The sequence below is a fragment of the Halyomorpha halys genome, unplaced genomic scaffold (assembly GCF_000696795.3).
Source record: "Halyomorpha halys isolate HHAL.00 unplaced genomic scaffold, Hhal_1.1 Scaffold11.1, whole genome shotgun sequence".
Classification (NCBI taxonomy): Eukaryota; Metazoa; Arthropoda; class Insecta; order Hemiptera; family Pentatomidae; genus Halyomorpha; species Halyomorpha halys.
The window spans coordinates 683,297-696,559 of NW_027111958.1; the positions used below are offsets into that span (position 1 = coordinate 683,297).

Below are 13,263 nucleotides of genomic sequence, written 5' to 3' on the forward strand. Positions count from 1 at the left end.
CCGTCCGCTTCATCTAGGCAACTAGAACTGTTACTCTGCCTCAGACTCTCTCACCTAGAACTCCTCTACCTAGTCAGTGTCCAGGGCTCATCCCCTGGCACGGCCTTCCTTTCTAACTATAAATGAATACGCCTTGTCGTGGGCCTTCTGTAAAGAGATATCAGGCTGGAGAAATCGCCTAAGACCAGACAACCCCGACAAGATAAACTTTTTGATTTATGAAAAAATATACCTCAGGAAACATTAAACACAAAAATGTCTGCCAGCACTCAAATTAAAGCTATTTTAATTTACTATGAAGTAGTAAATTTGTGTAGGAGTAGCAGTTCTTATGACATTTGCTTATGAAATTTAGTTCGAACCACTAGAAATCAACTTATTTTAGCAAATATCATAAAAACTACTACTCATACAAAGACAAGTATCATAAACTACTTTATAGTAAATTAAAATAGCTTTAATTTGAGTTCTAATAGATATATGTTTGTCATATGGTTCCTGAGATATAGAGTCACTAACTATTGATTTTTGAGTGCATTTTTATGGAATGTTGCTTTTTAAGAAACTATATCTGGGGAACTATTTTACGCAAATAGTTCTCTTAGGACTCATATTTTAGCAAGCTTTACTACACTTTAAATAGGCAGAAGCACAAGGCAAAACAAGTGGTGGAGATAGGTGCAAGAGGCTATTAATTTGAAGTGCAGATTGAATGAATGAATAAATAAAAAATAAGATAAGCCATGCTATAAAATATTGTTTCTGTATACGTAATCAAAACCTTATTTGTCTTGAATATTTATTTAATTTTTATCACAGTAATACGGATTAGTTTAAATGTATTTTTTCCTTACACGTTTCTTCTCCAGTTCATCGCTGCTCACAGTTTGCTGCAGAATAAAAAAAAAATAAAATAAGATTTGAGATTTGTAATATTTTGTGTCCTTTACTCACTATTGATTTAATTTTAGGCTAAGAATTAGTTTTAAAAAAATTTAAAATTTTGATTAGGTGTGTTGACATTTTGATACTTACTGTTTCTTCTTCATTTTCAGTGTCTGTTTTGGTATCTTTCTGTTCTGGTTCCTACAAATTCAATATGATTTTTAATTATGAATAAAGCATACATCTCAGAATAAATTATTCATTTTTAATTCTCAAAATAAGTTTAGTGTATCTTTAAATGATGTAATTTTAATTGTACTACCAATAATAACAGCTTTTTATTTTATTATTTTTTTTAAATTGATGAATGTCAGAAAGTATTCTTAATGCATCTGATTAATCCAATATTGCTTTCTTTAAAATCAGTTAAAACATAAAAAATAATTTACAAAAGAACATCATTCACAATGGCTGTAATGGTACACAATTTCAACCATATTTTTTTTAATAATATGAGGCAGTTCACAAAGGGTTTACAAAGCCATGTAAAGCCATATATATCTGCAAGATCTGGGCTCTAACAGTTACTCTAGAAAGCAGAATCGACAGATTTGAACGGAAAGTCCTTCGTACAATTACAAGAGTGATCTGGGATCAGAGCCTTAACACAGGGAGGAAAAGAACTAACAGTGAACTGCTTGCAGTAACTGGTCAATCAATATGAAGGCAAGGAGATTAAGATGGGCAGGCCATGTGGCAATCCATCAGGATGTCTCTACACATCAATGAATGCCAGTACAGCAGAAGACCCTGTGGGAGACCAAAAACCAGATATATTGACAGAATCAACAAAGATGTGAAATAGCTACATGCAACTGGAAAGCAGTAGTCCAAAACAAGCAGGTGAGAAAAGGACTGTTTCAGGCGGCTAAAGATCTACAAGGTCTGTAAACCCGACCCAGAAAAAAAAAAAAAGCAATTCACAGTGATGGTGATGTTCACCTATGCATACTGATGAACCTTCAATCTTGGAAACATTCCTAATATTCTTATTATCTATACTGTAGTATATCAGCTGATATAGAAAAATATATTTGTTTTTTTTAAGTTATCAAATATTTCGGGAATGTGAGGGATATTGTTGTTAAGTAAAGTTTCCAAATGATGTGGGAGTCTGGTGTCCATCAAATGAATGCATTCTGTTAGTATTTAACAGTTAATGGTACGTTACACTGTCTATATGTTGGTCTAGATCAGAGGTGGCCGACCCAACTGATCTTACGAGCCACTTTGGAAATGCATTATAACTCCGCAGGCTGCATATAAAATTATATATCCCCATATTAGATTCAGACACTGTAGACCTTTTTTTTGGAGTGAAAAATTGAAAAATAATAATTTATTATTATTTACATATTGAATACTTACTCTAAAGTCATAAATAAAACTGGCAAAATCTTCACAAGAATATTATTTGAATATCAAAAATATATTAATTTTTTCTCATAATTTCAACCATTACTTTCTGAATTTATGGATGCACAAATAACATATTTTTATGTATAACATATATAAATAATTACATATATATATAAATTGGATACCTCCTTTGGCCATTATAAAATAAATATATTTTGTAAAAGTGTGATGAAAAATGTACGAGGTGGACTGCGGGTTGGCCACCCCTGTTCTAGATGTTCCTGACAGCTACAAGCATTCTTAGGTTATTTGAGTGTGTACAATTCATTATCTTGTCAGTATTACTTTATGTCATCTGCTGTATTAGGTTGGTGTCATCCATAGAAGTAATGTATTTTTAATCTCTCTTAATATGTTGTCAATTGTGTTAATTCTCAGGCCACTGCTGATATACGGCTGTGAAGTCTGGGGAGCGGCATCCTTTACGAAAAGGAAGAAACTACAATCTTTTCAAAATAAAGTCCTAAGAATCACAGTTAATGCTTCTTGGTTCATAAGAAATAGCCAATTGCATCACGAATTACAAATGGAGTCAATTGAGGATTACATAAAAAAAGGTTCATGAAGTTCCACTCCCAGTTGCCGACAGTTAAAGGAGCAGTGACCTACAACTTGGGAAACCCAACCTCAACCCAAAGACTGAAGCCCAGACTACTACAGGACATTCAGTTATAAATTTTATTAAATATAAAATTAATTCATAGTCACACTAACTCTATTTATTTATTCATTATTTTTTTTGTCTCTTTTCTTCTATCGTCTCTTTTTCAAATTAACTTGTTTCTTTTTACTATTAGAGGGCAATTGTTTGTTTTATTTAAGTGTACCAATATCATTATTTTTTGTTATTAATTTTACTTTCCTCTTTTATTATTCTAAGCATTATTCTTATCTATTTATTTTTTTTTAATTTTAATTATAACATTATATATAGTTAGGGGTGTCATTTATACGAGACTATATCCCCCATAATCAACTGTTAAAAAAAATATATATAATATAACGGTTATATCAACCATGTAAGGCCCATCAGGCCAATATGGTATAAAATAAAATATTTGTGTTTTCATCAGAGTATAAAGGTCGTGGGGGCAATCTAAACAGTTAGATCAATGATGCAGCTTTTCCCACTTTGTGAGCATTACCATTGACTTGTGTTCTGGTATCCACATTAACAGAACTATACAACCTAACTTGAAAATTAGTTTAAATATGAGTATTGTGATAGGTGTGTGTTTATGGATTTCAATGGTGACAGACCCATAGAGTAGGGTGTTATTTTTATTTGTTCCAAAATAGTCCTTCCCTAACCCCAGGTGAATTGCTGTCAGTTATGAGGTAAATTAATTGCTTTTGGAGGGAAGAATGAATCACTTTTGCAACTATCGGAGTCAATTTGAACATCTATTTTGTGAGCACAAAATAAAAAAAATTATTTTTTATAAAATAAATTAATTCTAAAAGGTTATATGAAACTTTTTAGAGGATTGAATTCCTGATCCATGTTTAGGTTGGGTAATAAATTGTTAAAGTTTTAGTATATGAGATAGCACTTTTTCTTTCCTTTCTAAATATTTATATAGTAGTATATGTATCATTCTATGAATCCTTCAATTAGTCAATAAATAATAATTATAATTTTTATACCTCTATTCCTTCTTCTTTTTCCTCCTTGGTTTTATTCTGCAATAGAAATAAAGTGATCAAAATCAGTTTATTATCTTCATTTCTCTTCTTAAATAATTCAACAATTTGCTATTACATGAAAAAAAGGCTCCTGAACCCACAGGGTTGACCCATTGCTGATTTAACAGAGCAAATAGTTATCTAAAGTCATAAATAAAACTGGCAAAATCTTCACAAGAATATTATTTGAAAATCAAAGTTAATTTTTTCTCATAATTTCAACGATTACTTTCGGAATTTATGGATGCACAAATAACATAGTTTTATGTATAACATATATAAATAATTACATATATATAATATGTATATATAAATTGGATACCTCCTTTGGCCATTATAAAATAAATATATTGTATATTGGTAATAAATTGTTAAAGTTTTAGTATATGAGATAGCACTTTTTCTTTAATTTTTATACCTCTATTCCTTCTTCTTTTTCCTCCTTGGTTTTATTCTGCAATAGAAATAAAGTGATCAAAATCAGTTTATTATCTTCATTTCTCTTCTTAAATAATTCAACAATTTGCTATTACATGAAAAAAAGGCTCCTGAACCCACAGGGTTGACCCATTGCTGATTTAACAGAGCAAATAGTTATCTGCAACAGTCAGATTCGATGCTGGGTTCTGAGAGATAGGAGTAGAGTGCCTTACTCACTGAACTATACTGCTCACTAATTTTTAACTAATAGAAGCTTAAAATTCTTGAGGTCATTAAGGTTTTGAGTGTTAAGTCAACATTATTATATATAGAGAGAAGATATCTCACTAACTTATAATATCTATTCACCCAATAAAACATAAAGGGGCCGCTACACATTTGCCAAACAATAGCAAATTCACCTATGCACAAGCGTGTGGTTGAATTATTTGGATCAACTCTTACAAATTAGTCTGAATTTGACGGCTGACCTGTCGGGTGTTGTTTTTTCATGAAAAAGTTATTACTTATCTTTATTAAATTGAAAAAAAGAGTTCACTTAGAAAACTGTAAGTAAATACTTAAAGGCAAAAGGAGGGCACAGAAAATACTGATAATTGTACAAATAAAAAAGACAAGGTGATTTTCAAGCTGTGCAAATACTTGTTTGCATAAAATTTTGTTTAAATTAGTTTTTATAAAATAATTTATGACAAATCCTTGAATCAGTATTTAGACTAGAAAAAAATGTTTATTGAGTTATTCCCTGTTATGTTGATAAATAAAAATGTTCATGATGTGCAAATGCTTATTTTTATTGAATAGACCCATTGCACAAAATCCTTACTGTTCAGTTCTCACATAAGAGATTCATAGTGTATTTCTGATTCAAGTCAGTAACATCTAGCTTTAGGATGATTACCATCAATCAGACTGGCCATACCTTTAAGAATAATCATGTTCCTCTACTTACCTGTATAATTTGACACATCCCCCCATCGGGAAGGCCTGGATGAACTATTATCATATCAGGGATTAACTGTAAGGAAACAATCATGGATTATAAAAAATATAAGAATAAATAAATATATAAATAAGTATGTTATGAATCAATTTGGATCATGACTAACCTTTCCTCTTTGATCAATTATTTTTACGTGAATTGAAGGATCAATTGGATCACCCACTCGATAATATGATTTTAAGTTGGGTATTGGCTGGAAAAATAATTAGAATTGTTTATATTTTTTTAAAATAATATATCTAATGTCATACCATATGTAATGTTCTTATAATTTAATGTTAAAACTTTTAACATTAGGGTGTTTTTAAATTACAACCCTTACTGTAATTCAATATCAGAACTATATTGAAACAATTCAGACCGTCTGACCTATCAAAGTGTGGTAAAAAATTTTTTTGGAGTGAAACAAAGTTTATATTAGTTTTTAGAACCTCAAGAAACCCTTCAATACAAATTGTTGAAAAAATCGGAAAATAAATTCTTTTTGCCCTAATCAGGCTTTGATTTGTTTTGAAAAACCAAAAACATAAAAATAAATTTAACATGACTCAACCAATCTCCATCAAACTTTGGGAGTGGCTTTAGGGCTCTAAAAACATCAAAGTGAAAATTTTTAATTTCCTTGAAAAATGGTATTTGGCAGTTTCCTAAAAAAAAAAAAAAATTGTTGACCCTCTTTACACCTCAAGCCACATTATGATTTTATAATTTTTTATAAATATAATATAGCTTAATAGAATCAGTAATATTTTTTCTTGTATTTCGGAAAGAGACAAGTCAACGACTAGCTTTATACTACTTTGAGGCAATTAATTTTTTCATGTATATAATACCTAAAATATCGATAGTTTTTAGATAAAATACCTCTCTGTGCCTCGTAATTTTCAAAATATTGATAAAATCATACGGACTTACTATACAAAGTGTGGTAAACATTTTTTAGGAGTGAAACAGAGTTGATATCCGTTTTTAGCACCTCAGGAAACCCTCAAATACGAATTTTCGAAAAAGAATAAATAAATAAATAAAGTTTTTTAGTCCGAAATTTTCGCCCTACATCGACCTCTGATTTGTTTTATAAATCAAAAAAATGGTAATAACTTCAAAATGGCTGAACCAATCTACACCAAACTTGGCAGTGGTTTAGGCCTCCATAAGGTTCACCAGAGGGCACGAATAAAATAAACAAATTAAAACTGGAGATATAAAATAAAACGTCTGATTTTTTCCCTATTTGAAACCAGAGTTGGTCAAATATTATTCGAATAACAAGAGACGAATACTTTTTTATTCGTGAATTTTCTACTTGAATAATCATTATTCCTACGAAAACATATGATTAACGATCCGAATACTTTTTCATTCATCATTATTTTACACGAATAATCAATTATTTGTGCAAAACAATTCGAATAACCATTTGAATACTTTTGTATTTGTCCATTTTATGGAAAAATAATCTCTTACTCGAAAAAATTAAATGATTAACTATCCGAATACGTTTGTATTCGTATAAAGACGACATTTTTTGTCTTACAGCTATACATAGATATATTTTATGATCGCGTATAGATTCATTTTAACTTTTCTGAGTTCTAACATATAAGGGTCCATTTTTATGTTTTCAGATATGAAGAATATGAAAATACTATCGATTTATTTTAACTTTTCTGATTTCTAACATGCTAAGTTCCCTTTATATGTTTTGGGATATGTAGAAGATGAAAATGCTTTCGATTTAATTATCGCGTATCGATTTATTTTAACTTTCTTGATTTCTAACATGTTAGGGTCCCTCTTAATGTTATGAGATATGCAGAATGCTATCGATTTTAAGACCGCGTATCGAATAATTTTTTACTTTTCTGATTTCTTATCTTAGTAAAATAAATCGATTTGCGATACTAAAATCGATATTATTTTCATATTCTACATAGCTCAAAACATATAAAAGGACCCTAACATGTTCGGGATCAAGAAAGTTAAAATAAATCGATACGCGATCTTAAAATCGATAGTATTTTCGTTTTGTACTCATAAAATCAATAACATTTTCATTTTTGGCATATATTGAAGCTTACAAAGAGACCCTAACATGTTAGAAATCAGAAAAGTTCATATAAATCGATACGTGATCTTAAAATCGATAGTATTTTCATGTTCTGCATTCTTCAAAACGTATAAAGGGACTGTAACATTTTAGAAATCAAGAAAGTTAAAATAAATTGATACGCGATGTTAAAATTGATAGTATTTTCATATTTTGCATATCCGAAAACGTAAAAATTGGCCCCTATGTGTAAGAAATAAAAAAAATTAAAATAAATCGATATGGGATCTTGAAATCGATAGCATTGACGTTTTGTACTCGTCTAAACCTGTGAAATGGGACCTTCATACGTTAGTAATTGAAGGTAGTAAACAAATAAGTGAATTTTAAAAAAAGAAAATCAAATTGTTATCCGAATAATATGTATTCGACTAATTTTTTATTCGATTGAAATAGTATTTTAAATATTCGGATTGTATAGTCGTATATTTATTTGAATAAAAATTTATTTGTCTCTCGTCAATCGAAAAAAAAAGTATTCGTCTCTTGTCAATCGAATAATTTTTACCCAACTCTGAAACCCATATTTCATCCTCATAAGGGCATCAAATATAACTTAATTTTTTCATAACTTCTTCTATATTCGATAATTAGGTGATTTTATTATCTTTAAACTTCCCCATGGTGAAAGGGAACATTTTGAAAAAAGCTGCATATGGACAAAGATTCGACTATTCCCTTTTGTATATGTAGATACATACATGTATAAATATATAATTTTGAAATAAAGCTCATTACACAGAGGATGAAATGTTGAATATTTCCATCACTTCGAGCAAGCAGCTACAATTTTTAGTTTTTGAGACATTTAAATCTAAATGCAAAACACATCTAGCAATGCCCATACTCTTCCGTTTCATCTTGAGTGTTCCCTCGCGTAACGAAATCAATTAATTCCCTTATATTCTTTCACTAGTTCTTGAACGTAGGTAAAGAAGTTTCACATAAAAATGAATAATAAATTTACTTAAAATTACGAAAACTGAAATTGCCTCAGAGGATTGTCGGGAATGGAAGAGGAAACAAGATTAGAAACTAGTGTGTTTGGGTGGTTAGGGTTAGTTGGTCTCGTGGCCATCTTCTTTTCAAGCGCCTCGGAGGATTATCAGGAATGGAAGAGGATGTAAGGTTAGAAACTAGGGGGTTTGAGTGGTTAGAGAGTTTATAATGGAAGGAGTGATATCTGGTTCGGGCTAGATCGGTTACATAGGGAACATTAAGGTCTTTATGTATGATTTTATTTGTGAAAAAGTAAGGAGCATTGAGGATTTTACGAAGGATTTTGGATTGTAAGGATTGAATACGAGAGGAATGTATGATTTTATTTGTGACAAAGTGAGGAGCGCTAAGGATTGGATACGAGAGGAATTTGCATGTTTAATGTAGCCCCAAAGCTGAACTCCGTATATCCAGATTGGCCTTATTACAGTCATGTAGATCAGTCTTTTGTATTGTGTTGGAAGTTTAGACCGTTTGTTTAGTAAGTGCTGTAATAGTCGAAATCGACGTGCAGTTTCTTGTCTTATCAGTCTTATGTGAGGATTCCAGGTTAGTCGTTTTGTCCAGATGTAGTCCAAGGTAGCGGATCTGTTCGACAGGGGTAAGAACAACATTATTAAGGATACTGTAGGGCAGTCGGTAGGTTTACGATGAAGAGTAAAGGTGTTTGAAGAGATTTATTTTAATCCTCCAATTACGACACCATTATTTGAGGGCTCTGGTATGGGATTGGAGAGTTTGGGATGCAGTTAAAGGATTATTATTAAGTGAGTCTCATCGGCATTAGTGGAGAGGATAGTGTTGGGATTGGTTGGGATGTGACGGTGCAGAGGATGGGACCGAGAATACTACCTTGAGGAACACCAGCGGACTGAGAATAGAGGGATAAATAGGAACCATTGTGGTTTACTTGGAATATTATTCAAATGTAAAACTAGCTTTATTTTCATAATTAAGTATTATTTATGTGAGGTCCTTGTTTAGAAAATTAGGTTTTTTTTTCACATTAACTTTTCTCTGCAATGATTTTGTAAAGGCTCTTCAATGAAATATTTTACTAATTTACGTTCAAATCCTCCCTTTCTTTAATTATTTGATTTAAAAATTAGAAGTTATTGCCTCAACCCATCTTTACATTTGATACTATTTACTAATTAAACTTAATATTATGATGAAATTATAATAGGTTAATTATATATATGATGAAATTATACATAATTATAATTATAATAATATTACTTTTTTTTTTAATAAATTATAAAAAAAAAGTAATAATACCTTATTTCTTGTTTTTATGAGGATTGGGCTTATTTCTTTGTTGGGTTTCAGCTGAAAAACAAAAGTTTCTTTAATAAAAATTATAATAACTGATATATTGTTAAACCAATACTGCATTAAAACATTCTTTGAGTTAAACCCTTATGTTAACAAAGTCAATTTTAATAAATGACCGGAGAATTGAAGTGATTTAGAATGGCAGTCTGAAACTTGTAATTTTTGAGTATGCACAAATTAATAAACAGAGAGAGAAATACTTTATTCATCTATGCTGCCTAAATACATCAGGTTGCTATCTCACACAGCATACTTATTGATCCGTAATCGGACATATATAAATTACACATACATGGTATAATCAGAAAAAAAGAGATACAATAATAAGATATAATAAACAATATGTTTCCCCCCTACAGTTTCCTTCCACAATCCATTTCGGTCTGTACAACAAATACAAATGTTTCAATTCATTGCTATTTTTCTTTCTCATTTCTGCTCCTCCAATTTCACCCTTTCAAAATTTTTCAATTCACCCGATCAACAAATTCGCTCTCCGGAATTCACCCTCCTAGATCCTCTTCAGTGACCCGCTAAACAAATTCAATATTAGACGGTAATGTGAGATCAGACCATCATTTATAGTCACAGCAGTAGATCAGTTTACCAAAAACAAACAAATAGATATATTTTACGAGAATAAGACTAACACATAGATTCAAAGGAAAATGAGTGAATAAAATAACTGTTACTATAGTAAATATAACATATAATAACTGTTACTTTGTATATATTTGTACTTTGTAATAACACTTACTTACAAAATTAAACACATCTTTAAATAACTCTTACTTATTACATATAAAACTTCTTTAAATAACTGTTACTTATTACATATAAAACATCTTTAAATAACTCTTACTGACTACATATAAAACATCTTTAAAAAATGTTACTTATTACATATAAAACATTATAAAATAGCTGTTACTACATACTTTCCACAGATTCCAGCTCGACCACAGTTTCTCACAACGTACAAACTCATTTAAATTTGGTTTTATAAATGATGAACAAAAATTAACATGCAAAATTCGAATGAGGTGTTTACACTTAGGCGTTTAGACTAACACTTTACAATATCCCATAATCAAAACAAAATAGACAAAATACTTGGTCACATGTGTCAACTTCGAAAAACAGACTGATCACTGTCTTTCTTTGCTTTGACGACTTCTAATCATAACAACAAATCATCACTTACTAACAAACTTTTCATATACAACATGCTGCTTAGACCGATATGGACTTACGCCACTCCTGCAAAAAATCTCATCTTAAGGCCATTCAGATCTTCCAATCCAAATTTCTCAAATACATCACTAACAGTCCCATTTACATAAAAAATATATCATTACCCAAGGACCGGAACTTACCATTTGTGACTGACACAATAAAAAAACAGTACAAAAGGACACCCTAACCTTCTGGTTCAAACATTACGGACCGACACACTTGCACAAGTGAAATGCCTCTGGGTCTGGGATCTGCAACTAGGTGGATGTACAATGTCAAGACTGCCTTCATTGGAAGGTTTCTCCACTCATGAATTGCTACTAATCCTATACCGAGATTTTCAAATGATTCACAAATTTACACTACATGCGAACAGGCCTATGTGTAGAATTTGAAAATAAATTATAATAATAATACTTACAACATTAAATGCATCATAAAACCCATAATGATGACCAGAATGTTGTATATTTGTTGGTAAAACCTAAAAATAAAATGAGTTAATTAATTTCTATCAAATTTCAAAGTATTCACTTTTGGAATATTATTATTCAAATATATTATGGAAGCATCCCATAAATAAATAGGTGATTTTATTTCACTTTTGGATAGTTCAAGGAAAAAATCATAGAAAGTTGAAAAGGGTTTTGAAGTTTTATTTTTATTTATTAATTGTTTATAATTTAATGATTATTTTTTTTACTCTAATTTGTGTTAATGTTATTACATTAGGCAAATTTTAGTATTAGACCAGATATTATATGATCCTGACAGTTATATTTTAAATAATCTAATCCTTTTCTGACTGTGAAGTAGTGAGCTGCCGCCCTCTACCCCTGTACACAACTTTAGTCTTCAACCTTTTGCATTAGGATCAGGTATATACCTTTCTGTTATTTTTATTATTATTCTTAATATTTCCTTTATACTTGTTACTCCACCTATCTGTTTATCATTTACACCTACTATAACCGCAAATTATGATTTATCCTTAGTTATACGTTTATCCTTGCCCACGCTCAGCGTAGAAGGGGGTGAGTTAAAATCAAATAAAAAATATAATCGCAAAAAAAACAAGTTTTAACAAATTGAAAGCAGAGAAATAACAGCAGAACTATATGTACAAAAGTTTAATAATAAGAAGAAATATATGTACACAGAATGAAAAAGGGGGGAAAAAAAGAATTCTTATCAATTAATAAAACAATTAAAATTTATAGGTAGACTTAACCTTAACTTAAATGCTTAACCTTAATAACTATATTTACATTATTATCCAAAAGAGTATAAAAGTGAATATAAAATAATATATAAAAATAAATATAATAAAATAAAATATAAGGAGCACTCCTGGTAGAACATAAGGTTGTCCGATATTTACTTTCCGTCTCACCTTCCCCAGAGGTTTTAGAATGACACCTGCTACAACTCTCTTATCCAGAACGTGCTGAAAAAACGTCACTACACTATATCCCCACTTCTAGTGTTAATCACATCTGAAATTATGAGATTTTTAATTCTGATCTTATTTGCCTCATGTATTCTCCTGTGCTTTTGTAGCTAAACAAAAATTTTAAAGATCTTAATGCTCAATTTTTCCTTCTTCATCCTTTTCATGTACCCATAATTTTTAACTCGGTTTCTAGGTCTTTGATTTTTCTGTAGATCTTTTCGTTAGATCTTAGCCTGTAACCGTGTGTTTTCCTGAGCCTATAGATTTTTCTTAAGATCCTCCTTTCCATTCTTGGCAACTTTACCAAGTTGGGTAGGCCTATTGTCTCTTTGGGACTTTACATATTCTCTCTATGTAGATTATATTCATGGGGAGAATTTTCTAATTTTCCTTAATTTATTATCAGTAACCTTTGCCCACATTTGTCCCCATTCCAATTTAATTATCTGCTTAATGAGGGAAATGAAATCATTGACAGGCACTCCACTATATGGCATTTCCACCCCAAGAAATATGAAATATCGGATAGTTAGTAATCCATGGAGTAAAAGTCCGCCAAGCAAACTAAAAACTTTTTTTTTTTTACTTTATTTAGTTTATTCACAACTGTAAAATTATTTTTGCAACCATCGAATG

General features: G+C 30.4%; 1 protein-coding gene across 2 annotated transcripts in view; it reads right to left on the reverse strand.

Annotated features, from left to right (window-relative positions):
- Positions 1-13,263, reverse strand: part of LOC106678913 (myb-like protein X) — a 111,917-nt gene that overhangs the window by 70,711 nt on the left and 27,943 nt on the right. For both annotated transcript variants that reach the window (XM_067049880.1, XM_067049881.1), the window contains exons 7-14: positions 11,596-11,658; positions 9,882-9,932; positions 5,601-5,687; positions 5,444-5,509; positions 4,469-4,504; positions 4,012-4,047; positions 1,036-1,086; positions 855-890 (exon numbers count right to left, since the gene is read on the reverse strand). In XM_067049880.1, coding sequence (XP_066905981.1) covers positions 855-890; positions 1,036-1,086; positions 4,012-4,047; positions 4,469-4,504; positions 5,444-5,509; positions 5,601-5,687; positions 9,882-9,932; positions 11,596-11,658 — 426 coding nt within the window. The remainder of the gene's footprint in view (positions 1-854; positions 891-1,035; positions 1,087-4,011; positions 4,048-4,468; positions 4,505-5,443; positions 5,510-5,600; positions 5,688-9,881; positions 9,933-11,595; positions 11,659-13,263) is intronic.